Source organism: Esox lucius, chromosome 5, assembly GCF_011004845.1.
Source record: "Esox lucius isolate fEsoLuc1 chromosome 5, fEsoLuc1.pri, whole genome shotgun sequence".
NCBI classification, from domain to species: domain Eukaryota; kingdom Metazoa; phylum Chordata; class Actinopteri; order Esociformes; family Esocidae; genus Esox; species Esox lucius.
The window spans coordinates 27115341-27133000 of record NC_047573.1 but is presented as its reverse complement, the minus strand read 5'-3'; the positions used below and the strand labels follow the sequence as shown (position 1 = coordinate 27133000).

Sequence of the window (17660 nt, the reverse complement as noted above, 5' to 3'; positions counted from 1 at the left end):
TCAGGTTGAGCCAACCATGTCAGTAAATCAAAGTTTTAGTAAGGGCGCGCGTGCGGCGGACGAGAGGACCAGTGGCAAAGCGCTCCTATGAACAGGCGGCTATGAACAATTCGCTCCTAAGCTATGCATTACCGACATGTGGCTGACAGTGACAACACTTCTACTGGGGCGTCCAACTACGTGATAAGAGGTTGTTGTTTTTTTGGAGAGGATACTGTTTGTGCGATGAGACACAAGAAGATACCTTATCAATTGGAATGCTGTCGTCTAATCTTGTAAAATAGATTTTAATTATGAAAAAGTGATAGGCTAAGTAGAATTATATAGCTTACGTAGGATTTCAAGTTGGAACAGTCTAGTTGGACGTTTTCTGTGTCGTATCGGAGCAAGTTTAAACACGGTATCCAATCTAGGCAGAATACTAGTGCAATAGCTGCTTGTCTCCAAGAAGATGACGGAAAACAGTGAGAAGGAGAATGAACCGCAACACCGGGACCTCCATCGCTGCCCGAGCACTGTGCCTATATTGCCCGAATCAAAGGTAGGACATTCATTGACCTGGTCTCAACGCAAACAATTGGAATGTAGTTTCCAGGATATTTGTAGTTTACTCACTTGAACCCAGTTTCTTTGTCATATAAACCATCATTAGGTTTAAATGCAATACCATTGTATTAGCTTGGTCGAATTATTTGTATAGCCAACCTATCAATTTTAGACTACACCTCCCGCTTATATTCCAGGCGTTGATGTTTACTGAGCAAAACTGGGAGGGTCAGGTGACATCAAATCCGATGAAAGTGACATGTACTGTGACTAAAGTTACAACAGCCTTAAGACACTATTACGTGTTAGCAATTAGCTAGGCTTGTGAAATACTCGTGGGTTGATTGGGTTAGTAGTATAGATTAACACGGGTAAGCTTTGTCCCTAGAGTAAACCACTATTAACCAAATATTTATGGCTTATTAATAACTAATTAATAGTTTGATACTAATATGTTTTATAAAAAAGACAGATGTATTGAAATGCATCAAAAAATATATATAAGAAACAGTGTAATATAAACAAGAAAAGTAGACATACATGGGACATATTTAAAACAGGCTCAATAGGTTTGTGTGAAAGTGGATACTATGTGAAAAATATAAAAAAAGCTACTACTTTTACTGTCGATTACAAAACAGTTGGTACTTGTGTACAGTGCCTGTTTTAAAACTAGCCAGTGCTACCAGACCACAAACAATAACAAAAATGGAAGTTTCAGTGATTGTATATGTATGTAGGTAAATTAATTTCTTGTTTCCGTACTCGTGTATATGTTGAATTTGTGATGAATTTGTGTGTGTGTATGTGGGTGTGTGTGTGTGTGTGTGTGTATCCTCCTTCGTTCATGCGTGTGTGTGATGGAATGTGCACTGACAGGGACATGGCTCCGGAGATGGTCTGGGCCAGGCCCCCCAGAGAGTCTGTGTTTGCCCCAGTGGAGGAGCTGTGTGCGTGGGCACCTCATGTGTTCCCGTTGCTGTCCAGAACTTTGAACAGGCACCCAGTATTTTGTAACAGAGGCTGAATGGAAGTGGTGAATATTGCTTGTATGAGAAGCCTAGTTTAATACTTCAGTACTTTAGCATTAGCTCCTGACCTTTAGCTTGGGTTCGCAGCACAGTTGTGCACAGGACCCCGGATTTTTGAACCCAGTTTGTCCCACTCAACAGTAGGTGGAGCTTTATACAAAGAAAGACTATGTAAACAAAAAGTGTGTTAAAAATGTTTGCGGACATCCCGTTTTCCGTAACCCTTGATCAGGAGGCGCTGATCCGTTTATCCGTTGCTCTTCTCCAGACCAACTGTCCAGAAGGTTCTGCGTGTGTGCAGTGATTTAATAGATAGACTTTCTCTGCAGTCCCTGGACCCTGCATGGATGGGTGGATATCTATGTCTGGTGAACGCTTGTCTAGAAGCAGGGCCAGGTTAAGAAATCATTGTCCTTGTGGCATTCTTTAAAAAAAAAAAAAAAATGACATCGCCAACCAACCATAGACCCTTGTATTAATCCAGACCATTGTAGAAGGACACACTTCAACATCTTGGGCGAGAAGCCAATACGAATAGACGGTCCATTTAGGCAGCATATCAAACGCATGCAGGACCCAGACAGATGGAACAGAGTTATTCTTCCCTCCGCCTCCCTTGCACACATTGGCTAAGGAGGCAGACAGACTGGGCAATGCAAAGTACATTTGCCCATTGTCAAACTGCGTTTGCCGGTGGCTGAGTGGCCCAGAGGTGGAACGCAGGCGAATTGCAATCACGTGCCGTCTGTCAAACAGTGTGATAACCTAACCGCATGATAATTGGCCAGCAAGCAGTCAAAAGTTGATGTTTTTTTTCCCACACAGGCTAAAATATGGCAGCTTAAAGATGACCTCACGGATGTCATTTGATGGTTGGTTAAGAAACGGCAGCAACTTGTTTTCGTGAGTTGACTGCATCCTGCTTTTACAGCAATAACACAACTTAAAACAGACAGAGAATGTTGCTGCCTACAAACAGCCACAGGGTTTTCATTCCCTCTTTTCAGAAATACGAGGCACAGACGTAAGCTACATTGTCACATTGCGAGTAAAGGAAGAGACACTGAGGTTCAGCAGCAGGTATGCTAGGAAACGTTAAAGGGTTGTGGAGGACGAGCAGCAACCAAGGGGAGCACTGATAATAAATACACGTGTGGAGCATTGTCCTCGCATTGGGCAGAAGCTCCTAGAAGCTTCCAGCCACTGCTGTCATTTAAGCATCTGTGTTCAACCCCTTTTTGTTGTGACTGATCGTGGGCGCACACGCCCCTCTCACGCACGCACGCAAACATGTACACAGCCTTCACTGCACAAAAGGGATGCTTGGGATGAGCTACGGTATGTTTGGACCGGGGCTGGCGGAATCGACCGTCGCCTGAGGATTTATGACTCAATCAGGTAACAGATGTTTTCTTTGTCTGGCCACCAGCTGGGTCATAACTCAGCGAGTCTTTGGCTTGACAAGACATGGGGAAAACAAAAGGTGTCCCATGTTTCACTCCCCGCCAAGCCAATGCCCCGGCCAGCAGACGCAGGCCCATCTCCAACCGCTTAGGGGAGACTCTGCCAGTAACGGCCTGGTGGAGATGTGGCCAATTAGAGCTCTTTCACGTATTGCATGTTTCTCTGTCTCTCCCTGTCTCTCTCTTCGTCTCGCTCGCTATCTCACGCACACTGCCTCTCTTCGTCTCACGTCCTTATTCATTTCTCACTGTCTTGCTCTCTCTGTCTCACTCTCACTGTCTCTCACTCTTAATCTGTCTCTCTCCATTTCTCTGTCTCACCATCTCTCTCATTCTCTCTCCTCGTCTCACCCTCTTTGTCTCTCAGTGTTTATTTTCCTCCTCATCTCGCTCTCCACTTTCTCTCTATACCACTATCTCTATATAGCTGTCTTGCTCCACTGTTTCTCCTTCTCTGTACTCTGTTGTGTAATGGCCCTTGGAGACGTCTGTCAGGGTCTAAAGTGGACCTGTTGGCCTAAACACTCTGCTCGGTGACACAGAAAGAGGTCAACAAGTCGTTATTTATCCACCCTTCCTTATGGGTGCACAGCGACAGCTTTGCTTTCTGAATGAAGGGATTCAGATTTTGGGGCCATTTAAACATGATCTCTCCCGGCCGGGGGAGAAGTTTATTGGTTGAATTTACACATCAAGTCTGACTCTGATCTTAATTTCACTAATTGGTGTTTTGGAAGATCAAATTCGCTCATGAAAAGATCTAATGGGAAATTATCCTATTAGTCGATAGAAGTACAAATGAGCTTATTATAGATCAGAAAGGGACTTCTGGTCAAAGGGGTATTGAGCAATGTTTCCTCTAACATTATATATTAAATGAACAACAAAAATCATATTATTTCATTTTTCAGAATTATGTGACAAATGTTCTTTTGGGCACCTCTGATTGGCTGCCATGCGCCCATCACACTCATTGAAGCTCTGGCCCCGCATTGGGGGAAAGATCTATAGGGAAAACAAATAGACTGCATATTACAAAGAGTAGAGAAAGAGATCTCCTCTGGTATCGAGATGACTAGGTGGTCTGGAACTGAAACACTGCCAGTGGAAAAGGACAGAGCCTTGTCGCATGGCCCATCAATTCTCCAATTAACACTGGGCACTTGGAGGAGGGGAAATGATAACACTCCACTTCACCTTGGTCCCACATCCCATCTGTCTGTTCATCTTCTGTTTCTTTAATGATGCAGTCCTTTCCTTTTCCTCACCTGGTTTCTTTAATGATGCAGTCCTTTCCTTTTCCTCACCTGGTTTCTTTAATGATGCAGTCCTTTCCTTTTCCTCACCTGGTTTCTTTCGGTTTCCTTTCTTCCTTTCCTTTGCACTCTCCCCATCTGCCCTCTTTTCTCTGTTTCCTTCTCTCCTTCTCTACACTTCTGCGGGTTTTGTCCCCTTTAAAGTCCAACTCCTTTTCCACTGTCCCAATGCAATTCTCTCTCTCACAGACAATTTAATTAAATGGGAAAAGCTTTACAGGCATGACAGAAGTAAAAAGAAGTATCACTAGTCTTTCTCCTACTAGCACCAACTTTAATAACTTCTTTGTTGATGGAATATTGGCTTGCTATGATATGTGGTTGTCTCATCTACGGTGCTGTCCGTTTCGTTGGTTATTATCTGTTCATCAATTTTTACACCCCTTATCATCGGGGGAGTCAGAAATCAGGACATTTGTCCTATTTTACCTCCAAAACATACTGTGCCAAGCTGTTCTGCCCCTTTCCCCATCCTTAACTAAGGTTAGTTTGTTCAGATTTCTCAGAGGATAAGCTCCTTTGGGCTTACAACCCCAGTTTAGCCTGCAAGCAGACTGACATGCCCGCGGGAGCCACCTGGTCAAGACTGTCTGTCCTACACCCCGGGGACAGAACCCGGTGGGTAGTGGCACTTTGACACAACACACTGCAGTGCCCAGGGCACCGAGCTATCCTAAGATAAAAGCTCCAACTGTGTCGCTCTGGATAAGAGCATCTACTAAATGACTTGAATGTAAATGTGCCCTGTATACATATTCATATGGCTCCCCGGTCTCTCCAAGTCTCCATGGACAGTGATTGGGTGGTGATGGCTGGCTGAGCTCTTGGCAGGGTAGAGGTGTGATTACAGACAGGGAAGCGTGCTAGATGCAGTGGGATGGAGTGAGAAAATATAGCAAGGATTCTAGAGGGACCAAATAAGAGAGGGAGGACAGTAACGGGAGAGAGGAGGAGAGAGGAGGAGCGGAAAGAAACAGAAGAGAGACAAAAGAGAAGAGGGAGTAGAGACCCAAGGGAGGGAGAGAGAGGGAGAGGAGAGGAACAAATGGGCCTGTTTACATTACGCTACATTTTTCGAGACATATCGAAAAAGACTTGAGACGCTTGTGTGAACTTGCAGATAGCGCAAGCTCGAGAAGCCACCTTCTGAGGTAGCGGGCGCCACATTTTCAGTAAGTCCGCCTGAGTTTTGGGAGTGTGAAGACATTACTGTCGGAAATTCGACAACATTCTGTGGAGCGCGCACGCATATTGCTCGATTGTCCCTGGATTGGCTGCCAGAATCCCGCGTGGCATGTCTCGAACATGCCTATCTAGCGTTTAATGCTCCCTCTTATAATATAAACAAGACCAAAGAGAGAGAAGGGAGAGAGAGGAGAACAAATAGGTGAGAGGGAGAGGAGGGAGGGAGGGAGGGAGGGAGGGAGAGGAGGGAGGGAGGGAGGGAGGGAGGGAGAGGAGGGAGGGAGGGAGGGAGGGAGGGAGGGAGGGAGGGGAGGGAGGGAGGGAGGGAGGGAGGGAGGGAGGGAGGGAGGGAAGAGAGAAAAAATAAGAGAGAGAAATAAGATGAGCGAAGAAGCGACTGAGACGTGCCATCTCCCTGCTTTTTGTCTCCACAAATAGTGTTTACTTAAGTGGGAAGGTTACGACGTGTATAACCTTCCCACTTATGACTGAAGCCGCAACAGTGGCAGCCACTGCGTAAATGTTTGTGTTTGTCAGTGTGCCTCTGGTTTGGGTAAATGGGGTAACACACACAAGCTCGCAAAACCGAGTGCCTTCGACTTTTAACCTTTTACATCTAACTTTTGGCTGCGCAGCGAACAGAAGTAGAGAGAAGGCAAGGTGATCAGAGAGATGGAGAGAGCAAAGATGGGTGGACCAAGAACGAATGAGAGAGACTGAGGGGAGAGAGAGCAAAGATGGATGGACCGAGAACAAATGAGAGAGACTGAGGGGAGAGAGAGCAAAGATGGATGGACCGAGAACAAATGAGAGAGACTGAGGGGAGAGAGAGCAAAGATGGATGGACCGAGAACGAATGAGAGAGACTGAGGGGAGATAGAGCAAAGATGGATGGACCGAGAACGAATGAGAGAGACTGAGGGGAGAGAGAGCAAAGATGGATGGACCGAGAACAAATGAGAGAGACTGAGGGGAGAGAGAGCAAAGATGGATGGACCGAGAACAAATGAGAGAGACTGAGGGGAGAGAGAGCGAAGAGAGATAGAAGAGTGAGCAAAGTGAAAAGACCAGCAGTTATGAAAGACCCTGATCGTTTTATAAACTCTGGAATGACAACCCTTGTAGTGCCGTTGATTGAGCTTCGCAAGTGCTGACCTAGAAAAGTCTTCAAAGAGCAGATTGTGTTTAAACAGTGAGGACCTTCCACTTCTGCAATTACATTCATGAGTCTTGACGCCAGTTAGGTTCACCAGTAATCCACGCTTTGATTTTATTCACCTGGCCACTGGCCAACTTTAATTTGGGTGGCCTGTCCCTTTAAAGACGCTACAGCTGGTGATGTGAATCAGAGAGTGGAAAGGCAGTTACTCTGTGACTAATGAAGTAGACTCATCATCAGTATTCATATTAAATATGCAGCGTATTTTGTGCGTCAGGAAGGCGTAAGCCGTTTGAGACACAACGAAAGATGAAACGGGTCCATACAGCTAAATGAGTGACAAATAGGACAGACAAAGCTTCAGATTGTGTGTGTTTGTGTGTATGGTAATGCATTCACCTTCTTAAAACAATCAATATTCACTGTATTTAATAATAATGTGTTTAGAGAAACTTAACATGTCAGGTTGCCCGTTGCAAATATGTCTGAACCCAACCATCCTTGTCCCTGAGACAGCTTGGACTAGTGGTGGGCGTGTGTGTGTGTGTGTGTGTTCAAATGCCATTGGATATCCAGAATCCAATAGAGCAGTGAAGTTGGTCAGAGGTTGTGTCCCAAATCAACTGTTCCTCCAAGACCTGCTTTCACCTGTTACCAGAAGGCTGATGACTTTTGTGATTCCGGTGTAATGTGAGGACGTCAAGCACATTATGCTAATTGCTAAGCTGCTTAGGCAGATACTGTAATACTTAAACGGCTAGGATTTAGAGATGCTACAGATAGCTAGCTCCTCTCCACATGTACATACCCTCAAACCATAGCATGCCAGTTGCTATTGTGGAAAAAAACACAGGATGAGAGAAATCAGGATGCTAATGAGTATTCAGTTTACAAACAACTGAGTGGAAGTTAGCCCGCTACCAGTGTAGGTTGTCAGCTTAACAAAAGAGGGTCACATGATAATCAATAGGATGCCAGAGTTCTCTCCCATTTCCGCATGGTAGGTTAGGTGAAAATAAGCTAAAAAGGCGAGGCAGAAGGAGCCAGAACAGTGCATGCTGGTCTGACAGAAACTGATAACATTTAAGACATTGGATGGCCATTGATTTCTTTTACTTGTAACACAATGAAATCTTCTCCCTTAGCTTGTGTGAATCAAAAACATTTGCCTAATACAGTGGCTATCAAATGTATTCATTGGTCTTTCATTGGACTTTCATGTTATAACATGAAAACCAAATGGATTTGAAGTCTAATGAATGAAGTCCATAATGTCAATAAAGCAAAAAATTTAATCTACAAATTGAATAAAAATACAAAACAGAAGATAATTGATTTGCAAAAGTATTCACCCCCTTCAGTACATTTTTGTTAGAGGCACCAATTACAGCCATGAATCTACCAGCTTTGCACATCTGGATTTTTGTACACATACCTTTTTGGAAAATGTTGGATAGGGACTTTTGAAGAACAGAAATATTCAAGCCTTTCCACACATTATCAATTAGTTTGAGGTCAATGTTTGACTGGGTCACTCCAGAACATTATTTTTGAGGCACTCCAGTGTGGTTTTGGCTGTATGTTTGGGGTCATTGTATCAATTAAATTATAATTTTTTAATAATTTATTATATTTATAAAGCACTTTTTACATCACTTTTTACATCACAAAGTGACAAAAAAAAACTCCCTAAAAAGGCCGAAAATTAGGAAGAAACCTAAAGAGGACCCAGGCTCAGACGGGTGACCAGTCCTCTTCTGGCTGTGCCGGGTGAACATATTAAGGGTACAAATTGTAATAATTAATAAATGCATGTGGGCTGAGTCCAGAGTCTATTTAAACTTAGTCTGGGTCGGAAGCATGACCAGATGGACAAGGACAGGGACAACACTGGGGAGGAGGTGTCAGCACAGTGGCAGGGGGAGGTGTCAGCACAGTGGCAGCTGAAATCGTCAACACAAACAGGAGGACATTTTGGACGGGGACAGTATTTATAGTGGAGAAGGAGAATTGACCCTACACCCCCAGCACAATTATATATCAGCGTAAGACCTTCGGGCTGAGACGGGGGGGTCCGGTGACACTGTGGCCCTACCCGGGGGAGGCCCCGGACAGGGCCCAACAGGCAGGAAATCAATCCACCCACATTGCCAAGCATCAAACAAAGGGACACCCACCAACCGCAACTACCCTGAATGAGGGCTGAGTATTGCCAGCAGAGTACAGCCCAATTGCACAAGTGCGCAACAGAGAGATAACAACAAGCCAGTGACTCCGCCCCCGAATGGCATTGGAGGGAGGGCATCCCAGTGGTGATGAGAGCCCACCTGGCAAGACAGCAAGGGTGGACAGTATCAAACCTTTCTGGTCACCTTCACACCCCAGGGCCAGGCTACACCTAATAATAGACTGTGCTGTAGAGATGAGTCTTTAGTAAACACAAAAGTTTGCACTGAGTTTGCATTTCTAACCTTAATTGGCAGATCATTCCACAGTAGTGGAGCTCTATGAGAGAAGGCCCTGCCTCCGGCTGTTTATGTAGAAATTCTAGGTACAATCAAAAGGCCTGCATCTTGCGATCGTAGGTTACGTGTAGGTATGTATGGCTGGATCATTTCAGCAAGGTAAGTAGGAGCAAGTCCATGTATTGATTTATAGGTTAACAATAAAACCTTAAAATCAGCCCTAACCCTAACAGGCAAGTGTAAAGAGGCTAGTACTGGAGTAATGTGTTCAAATAATTTTGTTCTAGTTAGGATTCTAGCAGCTGTGTGCAGCACTAATTGAAGTTTATTTATTGATTTGTCAAGGTAACTGGAAAGAAGAGCATTGCCGTAATCTAATCTAGAAGTAACAAAAGCATGGATCAGTTTTTGATAGTAAGTTTCAGATTTTTGCACCTAAAAAGATAGCATTTACTTTTCTAAAATACAGATATTTCCAATGTTATTGAATAAGTGTCTTTACGTTGTTTGGTTGTGTTTTCTCTGTTTCTGTTAGAGTTTGTTGGTGAACTGTAAGCACTGACCAGGGTCTTATCTAACGAGCAGCTGAACCCCTTAGAAATGACAGTACATAACTGGTTATGGGTCAGAAACATTTATTATAGCGTTACAAATGTACTACTAAGTGTAAGTGGCATAAAACATTTGGTCATTTAGTTTGTATCTTCCAAAACAGAGATTTTATACAATCATGGAAGCTGTTACTTTCATGGAATTTACTGGCTATTTAAGGATTGAGCAGAAGTCAGTCATAACCATGGCATAACCGGACATGTCCACTCATGAGACTTGAGACTTGTCTTAACCAGTCTGGGATTTCTTTTGTGTGTGTATAGTATGCGAGTTTTAAATATTTGAGAGATGGACCTGGTATATAAGGGAAAGTGTGGACATCCTGCTGGTCCTCACCAAGCTATTTTAGGCTTTACCTTAAAGACAACTCACCCTTTAGGATACAGCTCCGGAAAGAATGAAGAGACCACTGCACCTTTTTCTTTCCTTTCCAAAAACATTGAAAAGCAAAGTTTTGAGTGAGGAAAAGACGTGTGCAATTTGCATTGGTCTCTTAATTCTAACCCTTCCGTTCCTCATGAGGTTGATGTCCTGACGTCGCAAAGACGGTTCGGTTCCTCTTTACGAGTTGGACCTCTGGTTGATCGTTGTCAGGCCTGCAAGACTTTGAGGTCTGCAAACCTTGATGATGAAGGGCGTTGGAGTCGTGAAGAGCCACACAGGGAATACAGCTGATGGCTGAGGACACACCTTTTGGCGGGGGTCCCCTTTGTTATTCGCTACAGCCAGAGGTCTACTCATCAGAATGTTCCAGCATCAAGTTGGACAAGCAGGTTTCTGCACACAGTGCTCTGAGCTTGTGCGGGGTTCGGTGGGAAAAATAGTGTTGAATGCTGAACTATAATCAACAATCAGTACATGTTATTTTATTGTCATTTTTATAGTAATTTTTAAATCAGCAGTTGACACAAAAAACCCAAAGAGCAAGCAACAACAAGACATTGATGCACAGTGGATAGGAACTTTTCCTGGTAGGGTCAGAACCTAGGAATAAACCTAGAGAGAAGGTGGACTCTGAGGGGTGGCCAGTACTCATCTGGCTGGGCCGGGTGAAGACAAAATGTACACAATCCTTTTACAACACAACAATATTTTGAATGTTCAGATGACCAGGTCAATAAATACGGGTTGGGCTGTGTCTGAAGTGTTTAGGCAGAATCCAGGTCAGCTGCACAACCAGGTGGACAAGGACAGGGACGACCAGGTGGACACCATGATAGCTGAAATACCTTTTATTTCAACTGTAGAAATTAATATTCTTTAGGTCCACTAAATCTGTTCATATCAGATAGATCGTTTTAGTTCCTGTGAACCCTACTGGAGAAAAGTTAGCCAGCTTGATTTGTTTCAGATATTTTATTAGGAGTAACAGCACGAATAAACAATTATAAAGTGCTAAACATTTTTATCAAATGAACATGACAGACAGACACTCCCAGTCTGATATTTCTTTCGTTTTTCTATCCCATGTTCTTGTTATTTTAGACTCAGGACAATTTTATGTAATTAAATCAAGCCAGTTCATTTCCAAAGTGAGATCAACTTATTAGATGACAGATGTGAGAAACAGTCAACGCGAAACAGCGACCAGCAGCAAGTGTTTATTTTTTTGTGTTCAATGTCTTGACGTTCTTGTGAAGCGTGTCATGTGAAGGCCTCCATAATCATTAATTCATCTACGCATATCACAACATTCTATATTTAGCCCTTCCGCCAAAACAGTGCTCTGTTCATCTTCAAACAGCCGAAGGAGAACAAGGCCACAGTCTGCTCTGCCTCTGTCTCTGCCATCTGTCTATCTGTCTATCTCTGGGAGGGGAGGAAAAAACGGCCTGGCACATTGTTTTTCGGTTTCAAAGGCTACAAAGAAAGAAGGGTATACTTCTATCTCCTCTCTCTCTCCCTCGTTTTGCTCTTTTTTGTCCCTGTCTGTCTGTTGGTCTCATATGTCCTGTTATCTCCCTCACCCTCTGTTTCTATGGCTCTCCTTTTATTCTCTTTTTACGCTAATTGAGCAGCTAGTTGTTCAGAACTATGAATAGATGGAACAGCACCTGAGGGAGGGAGCGGTCGGATGAGGGGGTTTGCCCCCCCCCCACCCCCACCCCCCCAGGGCGGCGGGGTTTGCCCCCCCCCCACCCCCACCCCCCCAGGGCGGCTTTCATGTTTCCAAACGAAGGGGTACACAGGGACAGAGACAAGAAGTAGATAAGCACATTTGGGTAGTCGCCATTTACCCTAGCCGCATGTAAATAGGCTCTGCGCTAACACCCACGCGGGTGTGAACAGTCATACAGAAGCGCACGCACGTGGACTCACACTGCAAACACACACTGTCTCCTCCCCCAACCCCGGCACACACACACTTCCATTCAGCCCCCAACCCCCGGCCCTCACACCCACGCGACACCCCCTGCCACCTCACGTCCCTCGTCCCCCTGAGGTGGGAGTTGTAAATACGACAGTTGGAAGTCCGAGGCTTGGCGCACTCACTTTGGGGAGGACTAATGGTGTAGGGTGTAAAAGCGCCCGTGGGACCCCCGGGCCTGTCACAGGGACCTCCTGTTCAAAGCTGACGCTCTCAGTGACAGCGCTGGAGAATGAGAGAAACCCAGGCCCTCTCGGGTTTCGCTTCTGCATATTGACATGACAGCCATGTAGGCAAAACCTAAGAGCCGTGGAATTAAAGGGCCACGAACCTACTGTGTGGCGATTAGCTCAGTGGGATTCACTCTAGAGCGTTTGGACTGTAATGCGTGGAGGTACTTAGGTGTGCTTTCAGTGGCGCATTAGGGAGGTTGTTGAGCGAGAACTCACAGATTTACGTTGATATTTGACGTTTTATAGACATCCGGCTATTTTATGACATTTTTATGAATTAATTCTGTGTTACAGGCATCAAACAGAAACAACTGAATGGTTGACAATTTAGGCATCAACCCCGACTGGTTAAGGTTTGGGTTCAACTAAATAAACTGGAAGGGTGTGTGAAGGAGCTCACCACGTTGCGCTGGAATCATCGCCTGAGGGGGCTGAGTGGAATCAGCTGCTGACACCAAAGCTTAATGGCTCGAATCCACATCGGGGAATTTCATGAGAAGAATACACTTTTTATTCAACATATGAATGACCCAGCCAAATTTCTGTAAACGCTGTGTAAATGATGCGATGTGTGAATGATTCATGGTGAAAACATTTGGATAGGGATGCTATAAGTACAATATTCTAGGAACATTCCTGTTGTGTTCATATTAACTTCAGAATAACCTCTACATGACCCAATTTTTTTTTGGTGCTGCTAGTGGTAGACAGTATAAAGACATAGAATACCCTAAAGAAAAACTAAGATTTTCATGATTTCCATTAATAATGAAAACTGGTCAGGCCATTTTGTTGTGTTGTAGACTTAATTTATAATTAATTCTACTATTTTCTTTGCCACCAATCTACATGTGAACACAATACCCAATAATGAAAAAAAAAGTAATTTATTACTATTAAAGTGAAATATTGAATTTCCACATGTAAGCAGGCCCTTTATTCAGTATTTTAAAGACATGCCTTTGGGAGGGACAACAGCTTTGAGTCTTCTTGGCTATATTTCTACCAGTTTTGTGAACCTGGATTTGGGAGGTTTTTCCTATTCTTCCGTGTAGACCCAGTGATTTCCAGGTTTCCCAACAGATGTTCAATAGGGTTAGGGTTAGTTATTGGCTGGGCTACTTAAGTACATTCATGACTTGTCCCAAAGCCACTCTAGCGTTGTCTTTGCTGTATGCTTCAGGTCGTTGTCGTAGTCAAAGATACATTTACCCTGGAGTGTGTTCTCCAGGTAAACGTGCACCCGGCCATCCACGTGATGTAAAAGAAAATGTGATTAATCAGGCCAGGCCACCTTTTCCATTTCTCCGTGGTCCAGTTCTGATGCTCACATGCACATTGTGTCAGCATGTGCACCCTGACTGGTCTGCGGCTATGCAGCCCCAATATGCAACAAACTGCGATGCACTGTGTTTTCTAACACCTTTCTATCAGTACCAGAATAAACTTTTTTCAGTAATTTGTGCTACATCGATCATCTGTTGGATCGAACCACATGGGCCAGCCTTCGCTCCCCACATGCATCAATGAGCCTTGGCCGCCCATGATCCTGTTGCTGGTTCACCACTTTTCATTCCTTGGACCACTTTTGATAGGTATTGACCACTTCAGACTGGGAAAAACTGGGAGTGGGAATAAGGGCTGCAGTTTTGGAGATGCTCTGACCCAGTCATCTAGCATCACAATTGGGCCCTTGTCAAAGTCACTCAGATCCTTACGCTTGCCCATTGTTCCTGCTTCTAGCACATTAACTTTGAGGACTGAATGGTCACTTACTGCCTAATATATCCTACCCACTGACAGGTGCCATGATAACGAGATTACCAGTCTGTTATTCACATCACCTGTCTGTGGTCATAATGTTATGGCTGATCAGTGGTAGTACAGTGTAGTTGTGTATGCTAGCCTGTGTAAGTTAATAGTTGGAGTTACGGTAAGGTTTTCGGGGGTTAAGGTTAGTGTTAGGTTGAGGATAAGGGAAAATTTGACTTAGAATTGGAATGTTTTTCACAGTATTTTTATGGGTAGTAAAATGCGTGTTTCTTTGCCTGGATATGTGCGCGGGTGTCGTCGAGTCTTTGTTTCCTTTACTTCTGCACCTGCAAGAGCTCATCTCTGCTCTTTCGGAGAGAAAGTCATCAATAATGTTGAGTGGGTCCCTCTTTTTCGTTTCTTTAAGCCATGGCTCCACTGACGCCAATTACCTTGAGTGATGAAAAGAGCTCTCTCTGTTGACCCATTAGCAAGCAGAATGTGTTTTTTCTTACCCGGAGCTGCATCCGTGCTCTTTTTTAATAGGCTTTTTTAAGGATGACTGGTGGCCCATTCAAATAGCCTGTTTGATTTTTTTCTTTTTCAAATTGTTGACCCATTTGACCATGTACTTCATGTACACTTCCTTAGACTTTTTGCAGGACTTCTGACATCTACATACTCATAAGCCTGCCAAAAACAAATTCTACAAGTTCTACTCATTATATTTTTCCAAATATGTCAAAACACATAGAGTATATTTATTCATTTCGAAAACACCGGGGCAGCTAACGCCTACTGTAAAATCATTCTTCCCTGTCTACCCGATTTCCCTACTGAGTGATCATTGTTCCTTTACACCCAACATCCCATGTTTCTCACGATCCCCCCACGCTTTCTCTTCTGCCTTCACCTCCTTGTGAGCTTCCATCATTAGGTCCCTAATGCCGCCATGAGCAGTCGATGCCTGGGCGAGGCCCATGAAGTGAGGCGGAGGAGGAGTGGATAATCAAAAATCAACCGGGTGTTGCTTCTTCGCGGTGCATCAGTGCGTGGCAGTGTACAAAGGAGCAGACGGGTCAATAGACTAATCAAATCTGAATTTTAAGGGGTATTGACTTGAGTTCCCAGAAACTGCTAGGGGTGGCACATTTCTGATCCAAACTGAAGATGGTTACGTCTCAAGCCAAGTGATGTGTGGTGGGGGAAGGACAGTCAAAGGTTACTGCAGGGGTCTTTGTATCGCCTCTTGGCCTGGATGTAGAAACTCTTGTCTTCCGAATAGTCTTTTCTCTCTTATTCAAAGCTATGTTTTGAGCTGCAATTTTTTGCTGCTGAAAGGTCAACGTCCATAAGACGCTAGCTATAACCTTCAGTATTTACATTATAGTAAGCCTGAAATAAAACAGTTTACGGTTATATTGTGAGTTGTTCTAGCATGGAAAAGTTAATCTTCAGTCTCGATAGAAATTGCTTAATTCTCATGACTATTCCTAGGAAGTTAGTAGATACTAATAAGCCTATTACTGGCTAATAAGCTGTTAAAACGGCCAGTGGCAAAAGCAGTGCAGTTCATAGATACTATTTGTGGTGGAGGTAAACTCAGTAAGAAACGTTAGTCAGTTTAACACAATGCTCAATGGTGTATAGGCAACCAATGCAATGTGTAGTGTCGTTGCATAGTGGTTAAAGGCAGTGCCTCTCATGGGGAAGACCTGAGTTCAAATCTAGTGGGAACAATGGTTTTTATTAATTTTAATTGTGGGCCGCAGTAAAACTGTTTATGGTTATATTGCAACTATTTCTTGTGGATTTTCGAAGTATTCACCCGGGCATGCTTTTTAGGCCAGGATAGGCAGAAACTTAGCTGGCTACAACATTCAGGGTAAACCTAAACAGTTTACGGTTATACAGTATTGTGACTTTCTGGTAGATTCCACGATTCTCTCATCTTTTCACTTGATAAAAAAGTTATTGTCTCCTTTATTGATAGTTATCTTGTATCAGTGTAATTCACAAATGAAAGAAAAAAGTATGTTGTTATGCCATGAAATGAAATTGCTTTGGCAGTGTAAAGGTCAGTCTCGCTAGCAACTGCTCGATTCTTATGACTATTCCAGTAAGTTTGTAGAAACTGGTAAAGCTTTTACTGGCTAATAAGCTGTTAAAACGGCCTGTGGCAAACGCCATACAGTTCATAGATGCTTGGGGTGGAAGTAAAATTTGTAAGAAACGTTAGTCAGTTTAACACAATGCTTAATGGTTGAGCTACTGTTGAGCTATAACCACAAGGTTCACCCAATCATTTGTCATCATTACATGGGGGGGGCTACGAAGGATCGAGGCGGTAATGACCACCGTGCTGTGATTAACTTGCTTAGGGCCCCCGAATGTTACAGGGTCCAAATGCTAGTGAGCCCACAACCGCTAGGGGAGAGGGGGCCCCAATTCAAATTTTGCTTAGTGCCCCTAAAGGCTAGAGCCGTCACTGCTTTTATCCGTTCACGCTAACCCCATCGTCTGTTCTCGGCTCTTTCTGCAGCTTCAGCGACTGAAGCGCTCCTTGTCCTTGAAGTCAGTCATGCGCAGCAAGAGTGTGGACAACTTCTTCCAGCGGGGCAGCAACGGCGAACTCCCCCCTCTCTCCGGGATCATCCACGAGTCTCCTCCGCCTCCCCCCTCCCCACCCCCGTTTGGAGAGACACTGCCGACCTGCGAGCGCTCCCCTTCCCTCTCCCCGTCAATCAGCCCCAACCCCTCCCTTGCGTCCCACTCGCCCTCCCTGAGTCCCTCTCTTTCCATGACCTCCAAAACCCAACTCCAGGCCCGGCCAGTGAAGACCCACTGTTTCCAGGAGCACGTCTTCCGCCGGCCCACCTGCTGTCAGCAATGCAAACACGTAATCCAGGGTAGGTCGATTCTGGTCGAGTATTCCCTTAATGCAATGCAGCGACATGAAATGTAAATGATCCGTCAAAGTTATTTTGCCTTATCATCTCTCCCACTAATGGTGTTACTTTACTAATTATGTTTTAGGGCTGTGTTCAATGTTGATTTGTTGAATCGATTCACTACTGGGTTCTGGCTTACGAGCTGATGCCTCAGTCAGATGTGGTACTACAGGAGAGTACCGAATTAACCCAGCTCTCCATCTGTGCAGGAAACTCCAAGCAAGGTCTGCGCTGTAAATCCTGTAAGCTGGGTGCCCACCTTTGGTGCTCCTCTGAACTATCCCAGCAGCCTTGCACTGGGAAGGTGAGTCAGCTTATTTCAGATTTCCCCACCATTGTCTTGTTCTCAACCATTACAGCATTTCCAAAACGTGGGGCCTTGACCCGATGTGGGATCACCGTATTTGCTAATAGGGGTATTTGAAAACTCTTAATATCCATCCTTTTCTTTCCAAAAAAGTTGAAAACGAACGTTTTGAGTGAGGAACTGTATATCTACAGTGAATTACACAGGTGTTCAACCCCCTGAACATTTCTCTAATTTTACTGAATTACAAATGGTACATTTGAACTGTCATT

General features: G+C 44.3%; 1 protein-coding gene across 3 annotated transcripts in view; it reads left to right on the top strand.

The window, feature by feature from the left end:
• Window positions 1–17660, top strand: part of LOC105005969 (SH3 and cysteine-rich domain-containing protein 2) — a 40858-nt gene continuing 23198 nt past the window's right edge. The window contains exons 1-3 of one of the 3 annotated variants that reach the window (XM_034292154.1): window positions 1–541; window positions 16673–17039; window positions 17291–17385. In XM_034292154.1, coding sequence (XP_034148045.1) covers window positions 452–541; window positions 16673–17039; window positions 17291–17385 — 552 coding nt within the window. In that variant the 5' untranslated portion in view covers window positions 1–451. The remainder of the gene's footprint in view (window positions 542–16672; window positions 17040–17290; window positions 17386–17660) is intronic. The other 2 variants (XM_020046402.2, XM_010864254.3) reach the window with 2 other exon arrangements.